Here is a 25858-nt window from a genome sequence, read left to right as displayed (position 1 = left end):
TGTCCGTCGTATATACAGTCGTATTTGTGTTAATAGAACCCAGTTGTAGCTGGGATGCGTTGTCTTTAATCTCCTTTCTAATGAGTTCAATTTTCTTATTAAAGAAATTCATAAAATCATCTGCCGAGTGGGTGGAGCTACTGGGAGGAGTCCCTTGTTGGGTTAGCGATGCTACTGTACTAAACAGAAATTTAGGATCGTTTTTGTTGAGGCGGATGAGATTTGAGTAGTATTTAGCTTTAGCTAAGGTAAGCATGCGTTTATAAGTTATTAAACTATCACTCCATGCTTGATGGAAAACCTCAAGTTTAGTCGCGCGCCATTTGCGTTCCAGTTTTCTACATGATAATTTATGAGCTCTAATTTCTTCTGTAAACCATGGGGTGCGCCTTTTAGGGGCCCTTTTTTGCTTTAGCGGTGCTATACTATCAATAATTTCGCGCAAGGCATCGTCAAAGTTGTTAGTGAGTTTATCAATAGAGCCGACATAATTTGGGAATGGTGCTATTACCGAAGGCAGTAGGTCAGCAAGAGTCATCGTTGTGGCAGCATTAATGTTGCGGCCGCTATAGCAGTTATTATTATTATTAGCTTGTTGACAAAGAGTCAAAACTTCAAATTTTATAAGGTAATGATCGGACATTACTTTAGTATATGGAAGTATCATAACTTTGGAGGTGGTGACACCCCTGACAAGCACTAGATCTATTGTATTACCGTTGCGATGCGTGGGTTCATGTATTATTTGTGTAAGACCACAGCTATCAATTATGGTTTGGAGCGCCACGCACTGAGGGTCCGATGGGGTATTCATATGGATATTAAAGTCCCCCATTATGATTATATTGTCGGCGTGCGTCACTAGATCAGCAACGAACTCTGAGAATTCACTGATAAAGTCCGAATAGGGCTTTATTTTTATTATTATTTTATTATGATTTTTTTCTGAATTTAAAACACTTCCTTGTGGTCTACCTAACATGTAATGGTGTTTTTTTTGGTCAAAATGTTGCATAGATGATGTTTTACAGACCATCTTCAAGTCACTTTCAGACCGTTGCTTCAGGATGCGCACCGTTTTGTGGGCGGTCTTATTTACGTGGCTCCACTTCAACAGCGTCTTCTCTCCGTCATCTTTGTTGTACCGGTGTAGCGTGCAAGATGGAGCTAACTGTTTTAACGACATTCAGACTTTACTTAAATTAACAACGGAGCAGCATCTTCTCATCCGTGGCTCACTAATGCAACAACAACTTGCGAATTGTGTCCCGTGAAAAACAGTCAAAGTTTCAATCAATCAAAGTTTATTTATATAGCCCTAAATCACAAGTGTCTCAAAGGGCTGCACAAGCCACAACGACATCTTCGACATCAGGTCAAGAAAAAAACTCAACCCAATGGGATACAATGAGAAACCTTGGAGGGGACCGCAGATGTGGGGATCCCCCCTCCTCCCCTGAGCGACCGGTGCAATGGACGCCGAGTGGATCAGTCCAACTCTCTAATAACTAAAGTTCCGTGGGTGAATTATGTAAACCCACTACACCAGTAGTTTTTAGCACTTCCATAGCGAGTCTATTGACAGATGTACTTTTGTAAGTTGGAACATTACGCTACTTTATATTAGAAATGGCAACAGCGGAGGATGAATGCCCCATAACAAGAAGATAGAGAAAAAGAAGAAGCTTATTGATTACGGCGTCGGCACAGACTACAATGGTGGACGCTCGCAAATTTTCAGGACTTATGCAGATCCCAAATACACATCAACAAATACCAGCAGGTAAGAAAAGTTGGTTTTAAATAACATTGCGAAACAAAACGCCAGATAATATGTCTGCTAATAGGTGCCATTTTGCGGTCCTTATACACACGCTATAATAATACCCGTATGTTGAAACACAGTACGTCTGACTACGGTAGCCGTAATGCTCCGACAATCCATCAAGAGGTGCGGCTTCATAGTTTCCCAAAGTTGTACTGAAACATTTTGACAGATTTTGGAGCGCTGTGTGTAATGTTCTATATTCTCAATGAAACATTTAAAGTTTTGGTGTTGTTTACTGGTGTCATCTTGCAGTCTACATGTGTCTCTTATGTTTGACTGCCATCTACTGGTCAAACTTATCATTACACAATGTACCAAATAAACTAGCTTTGAGGTCGTTAAGCACAACCAGAATTATTCCGTACATTAGGCGCACTGGGTTATAAGGCGCACTGTCCATTTTTGAGAAAATGAAAGCTAACGTAAATAGCATGTAACTAAAAGCAAAATAGCTAAAGACTAGCCGAGGCCAACGTAAGTAGTAGGGGTGAAGTGAAGTGAATTATATTTATATAGCGCTTTTTCTCTAGTGACTCAAAGCGCTTTACATAGTGAAACCCAATATCTAAGTTACATTTAAACCAGTGTGGGTGGCACTGGGAGCAGGTGGGTAAAGCGTCTCGCCCAAGGACACAACGGCAGTGACTAGGATGGCGGAAGCTGGGATCGAACCTAGAACCCTCAAGTTGCTGGCACGGCCACTCTACCAACCGAGCTGTACTGCGGGGTGTGCATTTCTACCTGAAATGGTGATCCGACATGGGTTACGATACTAACTAACAATACAACATTAGGATTCGATGCAGATGGAACCTTTGTATGATGAAAAAATAATGATTGGCTCATGTATCATGTCAGAACAATGTCAATGGCATGTGTTTATTTTTTTAAATAGACGTAGAAAAAATAGGCAGTTCCTGTATTAATTATGAGCAAATATCAGAACTATTAACTTCAAGGCATTGCAATCCATAAACTTTACAAAAAGATGTAATCAAAACACTTTGGAAAAGCTAGCAGGTATTTACTGTCGTTTGCTCAGGTATCAACAATAAAGGAGAAAAGCAAGCTGTGCATCAATCCGAGGTGTTATAACACCACAGTAACACAAGTGCAAGTGCCACCACGTAAACTAAACAGCAGCTTTAGTGTAAAAACTCAAATAGTTTTCGTAGTGCCATTCTGCGGGTTACTGTGCAAATTGGTCTCTGTCTTGAGCACAATGAAGAGTGTAGTAGATGCTGTGATTACCTCGCAAAGTTGTGGCTAAATTGGGCCTGGAAGTCTTTCAAATCAGTGTCCTTGTCTTGCCAGATGGTAGCTCCGCTAGCATTAGCATCCCTAGCTCCCACATCACCCGCTTGATTGTCTTCATTGCATCACAACAGGTGGGTGCTCAGATTAGTCGTGCAGCCACTACTTTATCGCTGCTTTTCAAACGTTACAAATGGCCAAACTGACCATTCCTTAAGAAAAAACAATCAGAACATTTGCTGCACTTAAGATTTAATATTTGGGGGTGCATTGTTTGCAAACTCTTTCAGTGCTGTCTGCCACGTAAGTCTGTTGCTGTCAGTCGCATATGAGAATGTTACTCTTGTATTACATAATCACAAAAGTCTGAAGATTAGAGCGGCCATATATTGTAGCAGAGCTCCAATCAACCAATTAATGACTTTCCAGCCGGACATCAAACGAATCGTACTAAATATAGATTGATCCTAAGGCTCGCCAAACGATATATTCATATCTCTAATGTTAAAATTGGTTTTCGGTTTGTACCAATTAATTTTTACACAATAGCATATACAGTAACTAAAAGCAAAATGGCGAATTACTAGCAAAGAATTCAATTGTAAGCTAAATATCTAATAACGAGCAGAAGCTAAAGTAAATAGCATGTGCAGTAACTAAAAGCAAAATGGTGAATGACTAGCAAAGACTAATATAAATAGCATGCAATTAAAAGTAAAATGGCTACTAACTATCAGAGCTTAATATAAATAGCATAATTAAAAGCAAAATAGCTAATGACTAGCAGAAGCTAACGAACGAGCTAACATGACTGGCAGAGGCTAATGTTAATAGCATGTACCGGTAACTAAAAGAAAAATGGCTAATGACTAGCAGAAGCTCACGCAAACAACATATAACTATAGCAAAATAGCTAATAACTATCAGCGGCCACATTTAACTAAAAGCTAAATGGCTAATGACTAGCATAAGCTAACATAAAGATCATACAAGTGAAAGCAAAATAGCTAATAACTATCAGCGGCCACATTTAACTAAAAGCTAAATGGCTAATGACTAACATAAGCTAATATAAAGATCATACAAGTGAAAGCAAAATAGCTAATAACTATCAGTGGCTAATGTAAATAACATCTAACTAAAAGCAAAATGGCAATCACAATGGACTCTTGCACAAAAACATGCACACGCACACACCCAGTCACGTCATTGACAAGTGTCGACTGTGAAAACAAACACTGTAATAACATGTATTCATCATTCCTAATCCATACAATTTCAAACATCTGTGTGCAATTGCCAACCTGTTGTAGGCATGACACATGTACAATATATACCACCCCAGATCCCACCTCACTCCTACCCACTTCTCTAAAGTGGGCTGGCTCAAGGTGGAGGACAGAGTTAAACAACTTGCACTGAGCCTAGTCTATAAAATCCACTACAGTGGTCAATTGTACGGAATATGTACTTCACTGTGCAGCCTACTAATAAAAGTCTCAATCAATCAATCAATATACACAATTTTTATTTACAGTCCATAATAACAAAATACACGGCTTTTCATACAGTCAGCAGCTTGAATTCCTTCCATTTACAGTTGCCATGGTAATATGCAGTACATAATCAGTATTAGCCGCAGGTACAACACCCAGTAAGCTGAAACATAATCAAAATAGATGTTAAATAACTACTCTCCTCATGCATATGAAGCAGAAGAAAATCAAATATATAATAATGTGGATGTATTTGATGATGCTATTCATCAGTACAATTGATCCTAGTTATTTGTGCATAAATTGGTCCGATCAAATTCCCTGCTGGTCACTGAGTCTTCACTTTCTTGCCATGGGTTCCACACTCTGACCTTCTGCCTTTTGAGATGAAGCGCCTAATAGAGAATGGAGAATTGTATGTAGTTATTTCTGTTAGCTGTTTGTTTACCACCCCGTGGAGCGGGAATGTGAATGGTTGTCACACTGGAACCATATGAATCTCGAGGTTGTGTAAAAAGAGTGATGGGTGTGTTTACCGTCTTTGGTAGAGGTAAAGGAGGAAGAAAAGCTCATCTCTAAAACAAGAGAGTTGATGAGAAGTCAAAAAGGATCCAGATGATGAGAACATTGCAGCACAGGAGCACAGGTCTGAAATCAGGGTGTTCAACCCCTGGTGGAAGGAGAAGGAGCATAATGACTATAATGACATAATAGAATGTAATATATTGTCATCTAATAATACAGAATTTGGAATAAAAGCTGTCACACTCACTCTGTACATCAACACTGCCCCCTGCAGGTGGCTCACAGACCTCAGCTGACGAAAAAGACACAAAACATGACATAATAATTCAGTTTTTTCAGTCAAATCTGTTTGGAAATGCACAAAGCAAAGGTCTTTCATGACAAGACTAACCTTGTGGTTAATAAAAAGTTGGGGTGCCATTGACAGGAAGCCGAAGGCATACACTCCTGAGGGAGAACAGAGAATGTCCATGCAGTTCCTACATAATATCCAGTACTGTGCAAAAGTCTAAGATATGTTTTTTTGAGCAATAGTTCAATGACCACATTTAACAGGCTTCCACCTTCTGCAGCCTGTCACTACTGAAACAACTGCCCGTTTGTACATTTGCGACATTATAAATACCTAGACAAACAGCCTCAAAAGTGTTGCCAAAGATGTTTTAGATATTTGAAGTCATTCTATGCCACAGATGGTTTATTGCGTACATTTTTTTATTAAGTTAATAATGATAATGGATTAATAAAAATGTTAACATTGACCGTCTTATTTTTTGCGTGATCCTGCTAATTGTGTCTATCCTTGTATTAATTGTTTTCATGTGTAAAGGAGGTTGCTGTAAAAAGTTTATTAAAACAAGGCAAAGGCCTTGTTCACAATGCAAGTCAATTCTGATTTTTCATGCCCATATGTGACATGTATCAAATTTTTTCCACGTCAATGTGAACAGTGCAATTCTGAATTTTTTAAATCCGACCAAGGTCACTTTCGTATGTGGATATAAGTCAGATATGTATCCGATGTGACTGCAATCTGAACGATCAGGTTGAGTTCATCGGACGAGTATGTCATCAAAAAGCAAAGCGTCATAATTATTCGCCAAAATAGATGGTTGTAAAATAAATAGTTGACAAATGGGCAGAAAACAGGCGAAAATAATATGTTTTGGGAACTCCCGTCAATGTTCCTCCCCTCCTGTGTCCGACTGCTCACCCACACGCTCTTCGGACCCGACGTCGAAGCAAATGCCCCACAAACTGCGGGAGCCAAAATACTTGCCCTCTTCCTTCTTAATTTTTTTTGCACAATAATTTGGTTGAGAAAAAGTTCACTTTTGTTGCACAAAATCCTTAAAATCGCCACAAATGCGCCAGGACTGAGAACTACTAGAATCGGAGCCATGTTTACTTCTGTAAACACTGCAGCATGTGTAACGTCATGTCTGCATGCGGGTCAGATTGTATTCATATTAAACATTGCATTTTTTTGTAATGTGAACAGCTACATAAAAAGTTTGGATTTGACAAAACATTTCGAATTGGACATCCTAACCTGCAGTGTGAACACACCCAACGGTTTTGCACAGTACTGTATAATACGGATCAGTAATTGCTGAATATGTACAAATAATACATGTCAAGGTATTTAGAGGCAGTGACTCACCAGTTACCAGGCTGTTAATTATCCAGGAGAAGTAACTGTAAAATGAGAAACATGTATTGTTGTCTAAATTCACCACACTAATATTTCATTTTAAGTATATTTGTGAGGTGTAATATTGCAGCTAAAAGTGATGAGGCAGAGAAGAAATGAATTTGACTATGATCAGTTCACCTTTTTTGACGCAAGTAGGCCAGCGAGAAAATAGCCCCACTGATGCACAAGGGATAGATTAAGTAGGACAAGTATGTGGACGCCTGCGGAGGTACACCACAAATAAAATACTCCAAAGAAAAGAAAGAGTAGCAGACAGAAGTACAGTACCTGTGTGTCATACTCCACGGTTTTCCGCTCGTCTTCATCCAGCTTGTTTACCTTTATATTGAAGCAGGAAATTAAAGTCATATCTAGTAGGAGTGTCCAAAAAAATCGATTTTCAGATTAATCGCAATTCTTATTCTTTATCGATTAAAAAAAAAAAATCTAAAATCTATTTTTTTTTTCCCAATCTGTCCTGTCCAGCCAATCGTATAGTTGATGTAGATGCCCATATCTGCTGTACAGTTTTACTTTAGAAAAGAGAAGTGTACTTCTCTTGTTGCCTTATTTGTATTTGACTTCATCAAATGTTTGGGAAGCATTTTATTAAACAAAACCAGTTTTCTTTTAAGTAATATAGAAATTGATGACAGCTGTTCATCTATTTTATGGAGGAATGTAATTAATCATAGAACTGGCATCCAATGTTATTAAAAAGTATAGATTTTGAATCGAGAATCGTTTTGAATTGAGAATCGATTCTGAATCGAATTGTTACCCCCAAGAATCGAATCGAATCATGTGGTGCCCAAAGATTCACAGCCTCAATATCTAGTCCGCCAGGTGGTCGTCAAGTGAATGCACCATACTCACACAAAGACGTCTCCAATGCACATTGATCCCAAATACTTTAAACACCTTCCAAACCTGACGACAGAGTACATAATGAAAGCATCAGATGTGTGTTTTTTGTCATTTTCACGCATGGTGAGTACCTCCACACATGCAGCCAACCCGACAGGAAGTATCACCAACAGGCTGGTCTCCTCCAGTAGATGTAGGAAAATCAGTAAAGTACCAAAGCTCCGCCACAAAACTGGAAAAACAAAGTTTTAAAAACTGCTCTCCAACCTGACTTCATCGTTTGTGATGTATAATGATTGTATTTGTCTCTCACCAGACTTCCGCGACATTCCTGCCATGCTCTTCTTTTTGCTCCAGGAGCTGACATCATTTTTAAGAGCAAGGAATTCACAAATGAGCTAAAAGAAAAGTAGAGAAAAAGTGGGTCTTTAAAACATTTTGAACAGCTAGGCTTCCGTCTAGTACGACAAAAGCTCCAACCTTGAATCAAATCTGTCATGCATGACATTTACATCCATATTTACAAGTGTAAAATACATAACATTAATAATAAATACTTAAGTAAGGTTATAATTACTATGTGGTACTTTCACTCTTATTACAGTGTTACCTCAACTTAAAAGTGCCCCAATTTTGAGACACGAGCTGTGTTCCAGATAATTGTTATTCTTTAAAGGGAATCTATTATGCAAAACCAAATGTTCTTACCTATTGGTACCTGTTTATGTGTATTTGGGATCTGCGTAAGTCCCGAAAATTTGAAATCAAACTGTATTGCGGAGATATTTAGAGAACAATCTTGCCTTCTTTCATACATTTTGGAATTTGCCCATAATGGTGACGCCACCGGTTGGGAAAACTGTCAGCAGATTATCCATATATGGTATAAATGTACCCGAAGTGCCTTGTGCACGTCCGCCATTGTAGTCCGCGCTGTCGTCATTAAGCTCCTTCTTTTCTTTATCCTCTTGTTGTGAGGCAGACTGGTTTGCGCATGCACATGCATCCTCCACTTGTGCCATTTCTAATACAAATTAGATTTGAACTTAATCTGTCAGCAAACTCGCTATGGAAGCGCTACAAACTACAACAAAGATGGCAGGGAGAAGACCATGTCGAAGTGGAGGCATGTAAATAAAACAAAACAGCACATCCTGAAGAGACAGTTAGAAAGTGGCTTGAAAACGGTCTTTAAAACATGATCCATACAACATTTTGACCAAAGAACCACCTTTACATTTTATGTAGACTAAAAGAAAGTGTTTAAATGTATAAGAAAAATCATATGTCCCCTTTAAGTTGCAAGCAAAAATTGGAGTTACAAGCATCCCTGCCACTAGATTGCGTAGCAAATGTCACAGTGAACCCTGTGAGATCCACCTAAAGCATCAAAACATCTTACATGATAGCATTAGCTCATAGCTAGAGATTGACATACCTTTCCAATAGTGGAAAAGAAAAAAGTGGGTGAGAAGGACAGCACTAAGAAGAATAGGTGGATGATATTCATTGAATCAAAGAAATAAATTATTAAAAACATAACCAAGCGTGTCGCCAACTTGGTGAAGCAATTCAAGCACATGACTGCTAGTCTGCACAATACTAAAGCAGAATGAGTCTAATACCAGCTAAGAATTTTGAAATAATGTTTAAACGATGGACATTTATCAATGAATATATTGAAGTGCTGCTGATGATGTGTTTGACAGAGAAGCAGCTGGAAGGAGATATCCTAGATTTCCACTCTCGATGCTTTACTTTATTATTACATTACTTTGTAGTTCATTATATTGTATTGTTTTAATACAATGTTTCTTCTTTAAATGTTTGTTTTTTTCTTTTTAAAGGCAAAATGGTGCTCCAATGTGAATTCAATTAATTTCAGAGGGAGACGGCAACTTCTCCTTCTTTTAGCCACTGAGAGGGTAGGAATAGATTCTTCAAGTTGATGACGCTCTTTGACTGAGATGCTGAGATCCAGAATTAGTTTTTTGGTGGATTTATTAACAACACTCAACTATTGCAGCAATCAGAATATGGATCAATTGGAGCAGGATGGTAACCCGATGTTGTGGATATGCTAAATGTGTATAATATTAAGTAGCGTATCAATCGACAAAAGTATGGCTACCTAGCCTTTCCTTTATCCACCGCCCTACCGCACACACATGCACACACACACATGCACACACACACACACACACTGCTCCTCACCAGCCTTTAGTCCTGTCTTCTACAAATGTAATTGCTTATATAGTACTCAGCAAACTGAAATATTTTAAACTTCTCGTTCTGTGGTTATCACAATTTACCCTTCTGTAATGGTGTCACAAAAAACAACAAAAAAGCACCAAACCCTTCAAATGCTCGGTAAACTGAAGTCTCACAATGACGATGGTTTGAACCCCAAGTTTTGTTTGACTCTTAAAGAACATTTTTGGTTGAACTGCAAATTGCATATCATTTTTAAGCATGGTCGGTATCATGGAGAGTCTTACTTGCAGAGCTGTGATGAGGGCGGTCAGCACTAACAGGTAAAGGTTGGAGCCCACCAGGGTTTCTTTAATCTCATCAATGTACTCCTCTGAGAAGGCTGCATGGACAAACAGAAACATAGAACTCAGCTTAAGTATTTCATTTGTTTGTGTCCAGTGCTGTTGTAGAACTCTGACCAAACTGTTGCAGGGAGTAAACCACATCATGCAGATGGACCCAAAATCTGAACGTCCTCAGAGAAATCCCCTCGTAGGAGATAGTGAGGGGAAGATGAGCTGTGCTTCTGTTGATCTCCTACAGAATAATACACAGAGAGACCAGTTATGACATGACACGCTCTCTCATGTTAGTCTGATGCTTTACCATTAGATCCCTGACTCTGAAGCTGAGTTCGTCGATCAGCAGCAGAGGAAGATAGGTGATGCGTCTGCCTTCTTGGGAGCTGCCAAAGAACATTTAGCTTATTTGGCTTGGAGCGGAATTCCCATTTTCAACACGATCCCGATTTACAACTTGGGTAGGCAAAAATGTGACTTACATTCTAATGTAGCGTCGCACGTCACTGGGTAGTCCTGCCTTGTTGAAGGTGAAGTCTTCTGACATCATAGTGATTGACAGGCGGGGTCTCCAGTGGGATATAGGATGCTTTGAGTTGGAGCTCTACATTTATAACATCAAATGATTTAACAAATGTACATTGCAAAGTCATGCATTTTGAATGTGAAGGGAATATAAATGTACTGTATTGGCAGGGCTGATGTAGGTGGTAAGCAGAGCTGCATGGTGGACCTCTCGGCTGTCGTCTAGAGGTGAAACGTTGGCTTTGTGGATGTACACCACCGCATATAAGCTGCCATTGGCTCGAGTTTCTTCTGGTATTACAACGTTGACCTGCCTGCATGCACACACACACACACACACACACACACACACACACACACACACACACACACACACACACACACACACACACACACACACACACACACACACACACACACAAACAGGCACACACAGAAGAAACAGACCTATACTTTAAAACCTTTGTCTTTTTTTTACAATATATTGTAGTCCCTCAACTTACCAGCTTAATTGGTTTGAGGCTCTTAACTCAAAGTACTTGAACCTCAAATGAATGTCTCCCATTGAAATCAATTTAATAGGTGCTTGCTCCCCAGCCCCAAAACAGCACCATTTTAACATGTACTGTAACATGCCTTTTATAAAAGGCAAAACAAACTTCTGGATGAGAAACATTATAAAATATAAAAACAATATGTGCTACAAACAACTACAGTAGTTTTATGAAGCAATGTAATAATAATAATGTACAGCGTTTACCTCGGAGAGTGGATTTCTACAGTATCTCCTTTCAGTTGCTTCTCAGTCAAACACAACATCAGCAGCTTCTCCATATTTTAATGGATTAAAGTCCACCTGTCACGGCCCGGGCGCATGCCAATGCGCATTCCTCAATGAGCCCTGCGGAGCGCACCTCGGGACACGCCCACGGCCGCTCATCTCCTGCACGCGTCACTCCGGCGGCAGCAAGCAGCTGCAATCAATCAGCACTCAGCGCACCTGTCGGTAATGATCTTCCTAGGCTTCTTAAGCCAGTGCAGACCTGCGTTCCGGGCCAGAACATAATCATCTGTTCCCGTACAGTAAGCCGTGTTCATGCTTGATGCAATCCTGCTCTCTGTGTGTTTTCCCCTCTGTGTTTCATTGTGCGTTGTCCTGTCGTGTCGTTCCTGCAGAAAATCCCCGTTCCTGCGTGACGAGCTGTGCGTCTCATCTTCCTCGTTATTCCTCTCTGGTTCTCTTGCTGCCCCCTTGGATCTCGACCTCTCGCCTGGACATGGACCTCCTACGCCCCGCTATAGCCCCCCGACTTCCTGCTTGTCTCACGGACATTCGAGCCTGCCTTTCCCCTCAGGGACTTCCGCCTCTCGCACAACCCTCCCGGTAACACACAACAATTCTTTACCACACTTAGTCACACACCATACACACTCTTGGATTTTTGTCACACACCATTCTCTAGTTGATTATATAATATTATTATTTGTTTCATTATTATATATATAGTATTGTATATATATAATAAATCATAGAGTTAAATACTATTCCCCCCTTGTGTCTGTAAATAACACCACCTTCAATATTATTGGCTGGCGTCACTCGTTCGACTTCAGTATGGTGTAGACGAGCAGTGATAGGCTTCAACTGCTTCGCCAAGTTGGCGAAATACCAGTTTTTGAAGATCTCTTTCTTTAATTCAATACATATTATCTACTTCTTTCTCAGCACTCTCCTTCACGCTCACTTTCTTCCGTACCATGGTCAGACAACAAAATTGTGTAAATCTCTAGTAATAAACTAATACTTGCGAGTAAGACCAAACGTTTTGGGCGGATCTCACGGGGTTCACTGTGGCATTTGCTACACCAACTAATGACGAGGATGCTTGGAACACAAATTGTTGCTTGTAATTCAAAGCAAAATTATTAGCCGAGAGACGGCTCTTATCTCAAAACACTTTCAAACTGAGGTACCGCTGTATACTGCATGCATCATAGGTGCTGTTAAGTAACCCACCTCTCAAATGCAGAGTGAGGATCAAATGGATCAATTCTTAAAGCCAAGTTGAGCTGACTGTTGTCTGGAACAAGGCAGGTGTAAACACTCAGCTGTATATAGAACATGAATAAATGACAAATATGTCAACAAAATTGTGCAATTGTGAGGTATATTTAAGCATTAAAGATACCTGCAATCTGGGTCTGGCCGACAGGTAGGAGCTAACGCAGCTTTCGCCTGGACCCTCATCGCAGGGCTTGGTGTTGAGGAAGCTGTACAGCAGCCATGCGGTGTGGGCCAGGTACACCGTAAACACTCCCAAGAGGAGCCTGGCCACGGACCTCCTCTTCCCGCCGCTCTCCGTAGGCTCCTTGGAGCAGCACGACGGGAACATGATGCAGGGCAACGACAAAAACAACCAACAAAAGGATGCAAAGGGTAGAGAGAGGATGGAGGTGGATTAAGGTCGGCTGCGGTCCAGCATGAACGCTCTTCCTCCCTGCTGCAGCATCCCTTTACTCACTGGATGCTTTTGGTTGTACCTCCGTTACTGCGCCTGTACACTGTTTGTTTCTATTACGACGAATGACATCGGTTTATATTGGCACTTTTAAATGTAGCCATCACACTAGCTGCTATTGAGACTCACTGGAAAGCTATTAGTAATATGAATAAAGTGAAAATGGGCTATTACAAGTAATATGTGTCATATACAGGACTAAACGAATGCGCCAAAATATATGTTAGACTAAGCCACTTACTTCTACGATCTTTGTTGTCATCGCGGTGCATTGTGGGTAGTGTGCCCCATCAGGCTAACATAACAACTTTACTGTCTCTCTCATATTGTGGTATAGTCGTCGGGTTTGTTGACTTGGTAGCTTGCGACCGTAAAATGCCTTGCATTACTGGTGTTTTAATGTGATGGTAAACAGATTAAATCTCGAAAACTGGGCTTTAGAATACAAAGTGTCACTGATTAGCTGCTAATGCTAGTTAGCATAACATAGATCGATGCATGACAGGCACGTAATTGAGTAAACAATACCATGGCAATGTTTGGATATTAGAGCAAATAACCGTTGTTTTCCCCATTTTTCACCTTACAGTTCAAGCCGTTTTATTATTCTTGCATGTGGTTACGGACTGTTGGCTGTAACTTAACTGTCAACATACTCGAGCACACTATAACATTAGTGAAACAACATGGCTCAATGATAAAGACATGTGCATGCTTTTCCTATTTTATATGGGGACTAGTACTTCATATTCTTACCTCAGCTACCATTTATAGTCAATGTTTTGTATGGTTCTAAAGTTTATTTAGCTGCTTTGGGGGTCATACAGGATGCTGCTGAATTGTCTGAGATGCCACAGAACGTATCTGGCATTCAGAGGTAAATTACATCCAACGCGTTTTTTAAGTTCGGTGAGCAATTCCTCCTCTACTGGAGGCAATCAAGCTCCTAGTTGGCATGTTGGTCGTGCAGTGTCGTACAGCGCCATGTGCACAGTGCCACCACTGTGCAACACAGATGGCCACCCAGATGCACACAGCAGTCAGTTGCTGCTTGAGTCAAGACGAAGAGGTCCAGCTTGTGTGGCAAAGAACAAGAAGCTGCTGCAAAGAGGAGCATTATGGCCAGGTAAGAATAATAATTGTCAGCTGTTCAATTACTTTTTTTTTTAAATATAACAAAAAAACAACAACGAAAAAGCTATTTTAGAGGGAAATATGCCACTCTTGGTGCTAGGGCTGTCAACACAACTATGTCAATGTAAACACAATTCTGAAATCACATTGAACACTTAACAATAACCTCTTAAAATGTAGGTGCAAAAATAAGGATTATGTAAAAAATGCTTAAAGGCCTACTGAAACCCACTACTACCGACCACGCAGTCTGATAGTTTATATATCAATGATGAAGTCTTAACATTGTAACACATGCCAATACGGCCGGGTTAACTTATAAAGTGCAATTTTAAATTTCCCGGGAAATATTCTGCTGAAAACGTCTCGGTATGATGACGTTTGCGCGTGACGTCACAGAGTTTGCGGAAGTATTGGGACAAAATTGCACAGTGTTCTGGACATCTGTGTTGGTGAATCTTTTGCAATTTGTTTAATGAACAATGAAGACAGCAAAGAAGAAAGCTGTAGGTGGGATCGGTGTATTAGCGGCTGGCTATAGCAACACAACCAGGAGGACTTTGAGTTGGATAGCAGACGCGCTACCGTGAGTACGCAGCTTTCTTCCAAACATTTGATCGCTTGCCCGTCCATGCGTGCCGCTATGTGCATGTCACGTACGTAACTTTGGGGAAATATATGTGCTGTATGAACTTTGCGGAAGTGAACGGTTCTTTGGGCTGCGGGATTGAGAGTGTTGTGCAGGTGTTTGAGTTGTATTGGCGGGTTATATGGATGGGAGGGGGGAGGTGTTTGTTATGCGCGATTAATTTGTGGCATATTAAATATAAGCCTGGTTGTGTTGTGGCTAATAGAGTATATATATGTCTTGTGTATTTATTATTTCTACTTCAAAACCAATTAAAGTATTATAATGTATTGTAGCTCCCAGGAAACAGTGGAAAAAAGTCTCTGGTGTGGAAAGGGAAGGCATAACTGTGCTTCAAGTCAACATTAAAATCCGACTAGCATCCCTCCAGAGAGCAGAGAACCTACGGAAATGTAGAAGGAAGGAAGAACAAACTAGAAAACGGTTCTATAAAGATCCCTTGAAGTTCCTCAAAAGCATCTTCTCAAAGGAAAAAAGTGGAGCCCTTAAAACAACAAAGGCAGACCCGGAAGATCGCCTGAAAGCAACGCACTCTGACCCAAGGCGGTATGAATGTCTTACCATCCCTTCAGATATCCCACCAATTGACCCTCTTAAACATCATATGCCGATTGGTCCCCCAACATGGAAAGAGGTAGAAAACACTGTGCCAAATGGAGTCCAAATGGAGTCATGACCAAATGGAGTCTCATACAAGGTGTACAAGAACGCACCGGACGTCCTAAGGTTTCTCTTGAGGCTCATGAGAACAGCATGGCAGAAGAAGATGATACCCAAAATGTGGTGTAGGGCAGGGGAGTCCTCATCCTAAAGGAGAAGGATGCAGAGAACATCAGCCAATTCCGTCCAATCTTCTTGCTAAACGTTGAGGGCAAAATCTTCTTCAGTGTCATTGCGCAGAGGATGAGTGAGTATCTGCGAAGAAATGAGTACATCAATACAGCTGTACAAAAGGCAGGAATATCAGGATTCTCCGGGTGCTCAGAACATTCCAGTATGATCTGGCACCAGATCCAAGTAGCAAAGGCGGAGAGAAAGGATCTCCACGTAGTCTTCCTGGACCTTGCCAATGCCTTTAACCAAAGTCCTAGTGAACTCCTGTGGTCTGCCTTCAACTTCTTCCACATACCAGACACCATCACAGCCCTGGTTAAATCCTACTTCCAGGACGTGCAGTTCTGCTTCACCACCTCTTGGCAGAGCTTGGAAGTAGGCATCATGGCAGGATGCACTATCTCACCCCTGGCATTCACGATGGCAATGGAGGTCGTCATCCGCGCCTCAATGTGGGTGGTAGGCGGTCAGCTGGTTGACTCTGGCCAGCGCCTCCCCCCACTCAGAGCTTACATGGATGACATTACAACGCTGCCCATCACCGCACCAAGAGGCTTCTCAGAAAACTGGAAGACAACATCAGTTGGGCCCGTATGAAGATCAAACCATCCAAGTCACGAAGCATCTCAGTTGTGAAGGGAGTGCTCTTGGAGCTGAAATTCTTCATCGGAGATGACCCAATCCCAACAGTGTCTGAGCAGCCTGTAAAGAGCCTTGGCAGGTGGTATGGTGCAAGCCTGAAGGACAAAGACAAGGTGCAACAACTGTGTAAGGATATCAGCAGTGGCCTACAGTCCATCGATAACACCCAACTGCCTGGAAAGTTAAAGGCCTGGTGACTGCAGTTCGGACTCCTACCCAGGATACTGTGGCCCCTTGCAGTTTATGAGGTCCCAATCGCAACTGTGAAGAAGTTGGAAAGAGGAGTCACAGGCTACATCAAAAAATGGCTCGGAGTTTCACGATGCCTCACCACCATAGGCCTCTACGGAGATGGCGTCCTCAAGCTGCCCCTCGCCAGTCTCACAGAGGAGTTCAAGTGTGCAAAAACAAGCCTCAGATGACACTGAATGAATCCAGAGACTTAGTAGTGAGCAACAAAGCACCGACCTTGGCGACAGAGCGCAAATGGAGACCAGCCAAAGCAGTGGAAGAAGCAACAGCAGCCCTCAGATATGCTGACATTGTGGGCTATGTACAGCAAGGAAGAGGAGGCGTTGGGCTAACAGCAAACCGCCCATCTTGCAGTAAGGCCAAAGCATCAGAACAGAGGAAGATGGTGGTGGACGAAGTATGCCGCCAGGAGGAGGCTGCAAGATGGGCCATGGCAGTCTCTCTGGGCAAACAGGTTCAGTGGACAAGACGGGACAGTGTGGAGAGGAGAAAGATCAGCCGGACGGACATGTGGGCCATGGAAGCGAGGCAGTTGAGCTTTGTCATCAGAGCTGCATAAGACGTCCTTCCAACACCAGTTAATCTTCACCAGTGGTTCGGCGAAGACCCAGTGTGTTCCCTTTGTTCCATGCCAGCCACCCTCAAGTACATTCTCACAGGGTGCAAAACCAGTCTCACCCAAGGACGTTACACGTGGCGTGACAACCAAGTCCTAAAGACCCTTGCGTACACCCTGGAGGACAAACGAGTTGCCACAAACTCTCTACCACCACCAGCACCCAACCACCAGGCAATTACATTTGTCTGCGAAGGGGCTAAGGTAGTCAGGAGCGGCTCCATACCACCTGAGCGAGGCCAACTACGCTTGGCCCGCGACTGGAGCATGCTGGCTGATCTCGGCTGGCAGCGTGCGTTTCCTCCGTAGATCACCGTAACCTCCCTGAAACCGGACGTGGTGCTCTGGTCCCCTTCACAAAAAAGGTGTTCATCATCGTACTCATAGTACCGTGGGAGGACTCAGTGGATGAGGCTCACGAGCGAAAACACCTACGCAAGTGGTCCCCAAACTACGACCCGTGGGCCAGATACGTTTTTTTTTTTATCTTACCTTTCTAACCCATCCATCAATCAATTTTCTACCGCTTGTTACTCTCAGGGTCTCCTAGCCGCTCAGGCAAATCATAACGTCTAAAAATCCATTGTTAATTGTGTTAACATTGTGTTAATGTGCGATGAGTGTTCAAAAGGAGTCTCTTGGAGAAGTGGCTGACAAGTTAGCAAGTGTCGCTCGCATCGCTGACAGTGACGTCATCACCGTCATTGTTACTGAAGCAGAGATGCTGACTGTGCGTTATGATAAACGCGAATGGGTCGCCAGGTCCTGCTTTTTATCGTTAGACTGATCAGATTACATTTTTTATTATCTATAGCAGGGGTGTCAAAAGTGTGGCCCGAAGGCCATTTGCTGCCCACAGCTAACGTTTTAAAGGTCCACGGCACATTCTAAAAATACTGTTAAAATAAACAACAAAATAACAAGTGGAATAAAAAAGCTTACAGGTGATATTTAATTTAGAAAAAGTTGCAATGTTGACTAATAAAACAAAGCTGTTTTTTTCTTTAAAACTGTCACTGCTCAAAACATAATATTAATCAAAATCAATGTTTTTTTTAATTAATTATTGACCCATACAAGGCTCCGATTACTTCACATCAAGTATTCCACTTCGAAAAATATTTTTTGTGGAAGATTTTGCATATTTTGTGTTTGCCATAAAAACACATAGTTTTCTTTGACAAAAAGGGCAATAAACAAACAAACAAAAAAAACATTAAAAAAAAAAATTGACTGATAGACCTGAAGTTGATGAATGTTTATAACTGCATACATTTACATATACATACAAATATGTTTTCTTTCGTCCATCCATCCATCCATCTTCTTCCGCTTATCCGAGGTCGGGTCGCGGGGGCAGCAGCCTAAGCAGGGAAGCCCAGACTTCCCTCTCCCCAGCCACTTCGTCCAGCTCCTCCCGGGGGATCCCGAGGCCTTCCCAGGCCAGCCGGGAGACATAGTCTTCCCAACGTGTCCTGGGTCTTCCCCGTGGCCTCCTACCGGCCGGACCTGCCCTAAACACCTCCCTAGGGAGGCGTTCGGGTGGCATCCTGACCAGATGCCCGAACCACCTCATCTGGCTCCTCTCGATGTGGAGGAGCAGCGGCTTTACTTTGAGCTCCCCCCGGATGGCAGAGCTTCTCACCCTATCTCTAAGGGAGAGCCCCGCCACCCGGCGGAGGAAACTAATTTCGGCCGCTTGTACCCGTGATCTTGTCCTTTCGGTCATAACCCAAAGCTCATGACCATAGGTGAGGATGGGAATGTAGATCGACCGGTAAATTGAGAGCTTTGCCTTCCGGCTCAGCTCCTTCTTCACCACAATGGATTGATACAGCGTCCGCATTACTGAAGACGCCGCACCGATCCGCCTGTCGATCTCACGATCCACTCTTCCCTCACTCGTGAACAAGACTCCGAGGTACTTGAACTCCTCCACTTGGGGCAGGGTCTCCTCCGCAACCCGGAGATGGCACTCCACCCTTTTCCGGGCGAGAACCATGGATTCGGACTTGGAGGTGCTGATTCTCATCCCAGTCGCTTCACACTCAGCTGCGAACCGATCCAGCGAGAGCTGTACGTCTTCCTATGAGGAAGCAGTGCCTGGGGAATCTGTGGTGGGCTCTCCTATTTCTGGGGCTGAGGTTGCTGAGGTAGTTAAAAAGCTCCTCGGTGGCAAGGCCCCGGGGGTGGATGAGATCCGCCCGGAGTTCCTTAAGGCTCTGGATGCTGTGGGGCTGTCTTGGTTGACAAGACTCTTCTGCATCGCATGGACATCGGGCTGTCTTGGTTGACAAGACTCTGCAGCATCGCATGGACATCGGGGGCGGTACCTCTGGATTGGCAGACCGGGGTGGTGGTTCCTCTCTATAAGAAGGGGAACCGGAGGGTGTGTTCTAACTATCGTGGGATCACACTCCTCAGCCTTCCCGGTAAGGTCTATTCAGGTGTGCTGGAGAGGAGGCTACGCCGGATAGTGGAACATCGGATTCAGGAGGAACAGTGTGGTTTTCGTCCTGGTCGTGGAACTGTGGACCAGCTCTATACTCTTGGCAGGGTCCTTGAGGGTGCATGGGAGTTTGCCCAACCAGTCTACATGTGTTTTGTGGACTTGGAGAAGGCATTCGACCGTGTCCCTCGGGAAGTCCTGTGCTCAGAGAGTATGGGGTATCAGACTGTCTGATTTTGGCGGTCCGCTCCCTGTATGACCAGTGCCAGAGTTTGGTCCGCATTGCCGGCAGTAAGTCGGACACGTTTCCAGTGAGGGTTGGACTCCGCCAAGGCTGCCCTTTGTCACCGATTCTGTTCATAACTTTTATGGACAGAATTTCTAGCGCGCGAACCATGGATTCGGACTTGGAGGTGCTGATTCTCATCCCAGTCGCTTCACGCTCAGCTGCGAACCGATCCAGTGAGAGCTGAAGATCCTGTTGTATTATTTTTAATGAATTAAGTAACGTTTATGACAACCTTTTTCCAAAACACAATATAGAATGTGAGATATAACAGGATAGTGCATACATTTATCATTTGTTTTCAAAACGGTTACAAAAAAGTGGTACCCCAAAAATCTACCGTGGGACCCCATCTTTATGACTTGATGGGGTCCCTGGGACCCCATTTTGAAGATTCATAGTGCCAACACTGCCGTTTACCGTTACATCCCTCGTCCAATAACAAGTAAAAAGTCAAGGGAGGTCACGGCATGTTGTCGTCGATGTTGGTCAGTTTTTTTAGGCCATTACGGCTAGTCACAAGGGCGGTCGCGGCAAAAGCAGCAGTTGCCGTGGTTAAATTCGAGCCCTGTATTAGAGGTGGTAATCTTTGGGCACCTCACGATTTGCTTACGATTACAATTAAGGAGCTATGATTAGATTAAAAATAGATTATTAATGCATATTTAATGTGTGTGTGTGTGTGTGCGTGTGTGTGTGTCTCTGTTTAGCATTTTTATACAAAATAAATTAATATCACAATGGGCCCGCAGGCTTTGACTTTTCAGTATGCAACTCTTGGTGGAAAAACTTTGAAAACTCCCCGATTGAACTGAATAACTTAAAATTAATTCAAGAAAGTCTTGGTATCGTGATGTGAGGGCACCTGTAAATGAGGTGAAGTCCATTTACAATGCAATAAATTGTCATGTTTAATTACCATTCTAAAACGACGAATAAACCCTAATGACTTGACTTCCAATTTTAAGGGAAAATCCTTTTTTTTTTTTGAGTGCTAAAAGTAGTTCTCTTCTTACGATTGTATATGAAAACCCTAATTATCTTACTTGGGACTTCCAATTTTAAGGGAAAATCCTTTTTTTTTTTTGAGTGCTAAAAGTAGTTCTCTTCTTACGATTGTATATGAAAACCCTAATTATCTTACTTGGGACCTAATGGTGACTGTCTCTTTCAACAGTGTCTTTTGTCCGCCAAAGAATGACTGAAGCGCCTCTTTCCACTGCACAGCCAACTTTTGTAGTGGTAAGATTGAATAGTTTGAAGAGTGGAATAGATCATTTTCAGTCATAGAACAGACCATCCTTCTCCCAAAGCTTTGATATCCCAACACAGAAAGACAACTTCAATCAGTTACACAATGTCTTAACACTTACGGATACATTTAATTGCTATTGTGTCGTATATATTTCACATTTTTTGCAGTTACAACATAGTGTCTTCTTATATTTTGCAGATGAGGTTTGACCAGAAAGGAACCGTAACATCATTTGGTAAGTACAGGAAAATCACTTGATTGTTTTTTGTCTTACCTTGTTCCCACTATGTCTATAATCCAAGCCAGACAGTGGGATAGTTAAACACACACTGGAAGTAGAGTTGTTTGATATTTCCATATATATATATATATATATATATATATATATATATATATATATATATATATATATACAAAACCCAAAACCAGTGAAGTCAACCTATATTCAATTGAATACACCGCAAAGACAAGATACTTAACGTTTGAACTGGAAAACTTTGTTATTTTTTGCAAATATTAGCTCATTTGGAATTAGATGCCTGCAACATGTTTCAAAAAAGCTGGCACAAGTGGCAAAAAAGACTGAAAAAGTTGAGGAATCCTCATCAATCACTTATTTGGAACGTCTTACAGGTAAACAGCCTGATTGGGAACAGGTGGGTGCCATGATTGGGTATAAAAGCAGCTTTCATGAAATGCTCAGTCATTCGCAAACAAGGATGGGGCGAGGGTCACCACTTTGTGAACAAATGTGTGAGCATATTGTCGAACAGTTTAAGAACAACATTTCTCAACGAGCTCCTGCAAGGAATTTAGGGATTTCGCCATCTACGGTCCGTAATATCATCAAAAGGTTCAGAGAATCTGGAGAAATCACTGCACATAAGTGATGATATTACGGACCTTTGATCCCTGCATCAAAAAGCGACATCAATGTGTAAAGGATATCACCATATTATTATTGTTATTGTTATTATTATATTACCATATTATTATTTGAATCAATTTAAGTGGACCCCGACTTAAACAAGTTGAAAAACTTATTCGGGTGTTACCATTTAGTGGTCAATTGTACGGAATATGTACTTCACTGTGCAACCTACTAATAAAAGTCTCAATCAATCAATCAAAAAACCACATGGGCTCAGGAACACTTCAGAAAACCACTGTCAGTAAATACAGTTTGTCGCTTCATCTGTAAGTGCAAGTTAAAACTTTACTATAAAAAGTGAAAGCCATTTATCAACAACACCCAGAAACACCGACGGCTTTGCTAGGCCCGAGTTCTTCTAAGATGGACTGACGCAAAGTGGAAAAGTGTTCTGTGGTCTGACGAGTCCACATTTCAAATTGTATTTGGAAACTGGAGACGTTGTGTTCTCCGGAACGAAGAGGAAAATAACCATCAGGATTGTTATAGGCGCAAAGTTCAAAAGCCAGTGCCCAAGGCATGGATAACTTACACATCTGTGAAGGCACCATTAATGCTGAAAGGTACGTACAGATTTTGGAACAACATACCTGTATGTTGCCATCCAAGCAACGTTATCATGGACCAGTGTTGGCGCTAGGAATCTTCAAAATGGGGTCCCAGGGACCCCATCAAGTCATTAAAATGGGGTCCCACGGTAGATTTTTGGGGTACCACTTTTTTGTAACCGTTTTGAAAACAAATGATAAATGTATGCATTATCCTGTTGTATCTCACATTCTATATTGTTTTTTGGAAAAAGGTGTCATGAACGTTACTTAATTCATAAAAGAAATAACACAAAAGAAAAAAATGTTCATGCATATGTAAATGTATTCAGTTATAAACATTAATTCACTTTCTTCTTTCCTTCATGGATCTAAACTTTACAGCTGCCAGTATTGTTTCTATATTTTTATTTAATAAGTTGTAGGTGTATTTATTTCACTATAAAAGTGTAAAAAGTTTTTGCTTCGGTCATGAAATGATGATAATGGTGTGCCAGGGCATACATGCATATGACAAATTTAGTTGATTATTCTCACCTGTATGTAGATCATCAGTCGTTTAAAAACCGCCACATCTACACTTTCATGGCAAATAATGCCAACAAACTTAGAATTTGTCAAGTTAGTTTTAATGTCATTTAATACAGTGGCACTCAATGCCTCTAGCACAGACCTGGGCATTCTGCGGCCCGCGGGCCACATCCGGCCCTTTGTGCGTCCCTGTCCGGCCCCCGTGAGGCCAATCATAAATTACAAAATAAATTTTAAAAAGTATCTATGTCGAGTGTGCAATACAACGGTGCTGCTTTTGTTTTGAAAAGCTTTATTTGTATTACTTCCGTGTGGACATATGCACGTGCGTGATTGTGAGTGAATGTGAACAGCTGCAATCACAAATTACAAAATAAAGTTGAAAAAACATCTATGTCGTGCATGCAATACAACTGTGCTGCTTTTATTTTGAAAAGTGTTATTTATGGGCGTATGTCCGTGTGTAACCTGTGAGTGGAGGTGCACAGCGACAAGTGATGCACGGTTTGCACCCGAAACGCTAAAAAGAGAAAAGTTGATGACGAATGCCGTGTTTTCAACAAGACATGGACTGCCAAGCAACGTTCCCTCTAAGGTGCGCGCCTGCGCAATTGCGCACTGCTCAAGCGTCCTCTGCGCACAGCAAATATATGCCGCGCACCAAATCAAATCCCATCTTAATTCTAAACAAAATAAACACATTTATTCTGTGTAATTTTGGAATGCAACTTTGAGTGACAGTGACAACAAGCGGCCCTAACGGTGTTCGTCAACACCGTTCAATTGAACACCGTTCAATTATTGTAACGTCTATCGAGATGCTTCGAGGCCAGGAATTATATCGATCACTTTATTGAGCAAAACTGTTTATATTCGGCCATAACCACACCAAAAACATGAGTAAAACACTTCTATCTAAAAAAACTAGTCATTTTCTGCCGTACAAACCAGGCCAAAACCAACTTGTCATCTGTCACCAACACGCATACCACTAAACCACTGGTGCGTTTATGGCCACACAAAAAGTCAGACAACTCAAACACCACACAAAGTTACACTATGACTCCTCAGCCATACGTGTGCTTATTTTACTGTCATTTATTATTAATGTTAAGTTATTTATATTAATAATGGAATGCTGTTACTAGAAAAAGTTACAGGAATGCACACTTCATCCTATGCTTACATTTCATTGTGCAACATGAGGATGTTAAGGGGAACTAAATGTGACCTCTGAAAGGGGTACAAATGATTTCCAAAGCAGTGCTTTTGGTATAAAGTTAAGTTAGGTTAAATGAAAGTATTATTATTGTTATTAATAATAATAATAATAATAATAATTATTATTATTATTATTTATCTTACGGTATACATCAAAAATAATATTGAGCAAAATTTAATTGAAATATTGTCGATGTGGCCCTCCAGCAGTGCTTGGGTTGCTCATGTGGCCCCTGGTAAAAATTAATTGCCCACCCCTGCTCTAGCATGTCATCTCTGGCTTCGTGATGGCCATAAGCTGTGTGTTCCCCTTTAAGAATGGCGGTATGTGGGGTGAGTGACATGTGTAAGTGAGTGGGCAAGTTAGGAGAGGTAGCGCTAGCATGTTCGGTTGGCTTTGTGGAAAACATAAATAAAGAGTTGTAACAAATCGACGGCCTCCTCATTCCGACCAAAGAGCGGAAGTGTAGGGACCCAAATTGGAGGGTGTTTCTTGGTGCCTGGTGAGGTTGGATATTTCAAAATCAGTGCACCCGGTCGTAAAGGTGTTCTTTTTCTTAGCCTGTTTACATGGCATGCAAAATATCTTTCCATCGTCATAAGTGAGCCATTTGCTGAAAAGTGGCTCCTGAAGCCACTTGTCATTGAAGCTTTGCTTCTTGTGTTTATTGCTCGCCATGATGAAAACAATAACAAGCGGGAGTCCTAATACAGGACATGCAGTATTTGTGATCGACAAAACTTTCGGCGAATCAAAACTTAAGAAATTGTACCGGAAAGTTCATTACTTTGAAGTCGACCAGTAATTAATAGTTAATAATTTGACTCGGCAAATACCGTATTTCCTTGAATAGCCGCCGGGGCGCTAATTAATTTAAAACCTCTTCTCACTTCTGTGTTTACCAAAAGCATGCGGGATGGGCAAGCATGCGCTAATTGTTTTAAAACCTCTTCTCACTCCGGCGCTTACCTTATCATGAAAATCACATTTAATAAAAAAAACATTATGGTCTTACCTTTAGGTATAAATGAGTCCATGTGCAGCTCCTATAGAAGTCTTCCTTATCTTTCTTCAGTTTTAAAAGTCTCTCTGTCTCAATGGAGATCTTCCTTTAAGTATTACCTCCTGCTTCGATTGAAAGTCCAGTTTAGAAAACTGTTTTATTTTAGATATGTAATCCTCCATGGTAAAAGTGCAAGCAAACAATGGCTGCTCACTCTTGCTGCGTGTTGTCTTCTTCTGCAGCA

General features: G+C 41.6%; 2 protein-coding genes across 4 annotated transcripts in view; one reads left to right on the top strand and one right to left on the bottom strand.

Moving 5' to 3' along the window:
* Positions 1 to 4599: 4599 nt before the first annotated feature.
* On the bottom strand, positions 4600 to 13561 carry LOC133660153 (lipid scramblase CLPTM1L-like). Of its 2 annotated transcripts, XM_062063346.1 has the most exons (18): positions 13504 to 13561; positions 12933 to 13112; positions 12761 to 12852; positions 10904 to 11057; positions 10701 to 10822; positions 10526 to 10604; positions 10339 to 10456; positions 10165 to 10259; positions 7980 to 8064; positions 7798 to 7898; positions 7676 to 7729; positions 7088 to 7138; positions 6938 to 7020; positions 6767 to 6801; positions 5495 to 5550; positions 5351 to 5395; positions 5115 to 5248; positions 4600 to 4973 (listed from the first exon to the last, which is right to left on the bottom strand). In XM_062063346.1, exons 1-18 carry the CDS (start codon positions 13522 to 13524, stop codon positions 4907 to 4909), a joined length of 1572 nt encoding a protein of 523 aa, XP_061919330.1. In that variant the 5' UTR covers positions 13525 to 13561; the 3' UTR covers positions 4600 to 4906. The 2 variants fall into 2 exon arrangements, with proteins under 2 accessions (XP_061919330.1, XP_061919329.1); XM_062063345.1 differs by having other exon boundaries at positions 12933 to 13527.
* LOC133660154 (magnesium transporter MRS2 homolog, mitochondrial-like) overlaps positions 13008 to 25858 on the top strand; it is a 47837-nt gene continuing 34986 nt past the window's right edge. For both annotated transcript variants that reach the window (XR_009827779.1, XM_062063347.1), the window contains exons 1-3: positions 13008 to 14388; positions 21302 to 21366; positions 21578 to 21614. Coding sequence is in view for 1 of the 2 variants with exons in the window: in XM_062063347.1 (XP_061919331.1) it covers positions 14091 to 14388; positions 21302 to 21366; positions 21578 to 21614 (400 nt within the window). In the remaining variant the exon portion in view is untranslated. The remainder of the gene's footprint in view (positions 14389 to 21301; positions 21367 to 21577; positions 21615 to 25858) is intronic.

The sequence above is a fragment of the Entelurus aequoreus genome, linkage group LG11 (genome assembly GCF_033978785.1).
Source record: "Entelurus aequoreus isolate RoL-2023_Sb linkage group LG11, RoL_Eaeq_v1.1, whole genome shotgun sequence".
Lineage (NCBI taxonomy): Eukaryota > Metazoa > Chordata > Actinopteri > Syngnathiformes > Syngnathidae > Entelurus > Entelurus aequoreus.
The sequence above is the reverse complement of the archived record's forward strand: the minus strand, read 5'-3'. Positions and strand labels throughout refer to the sequence as shown.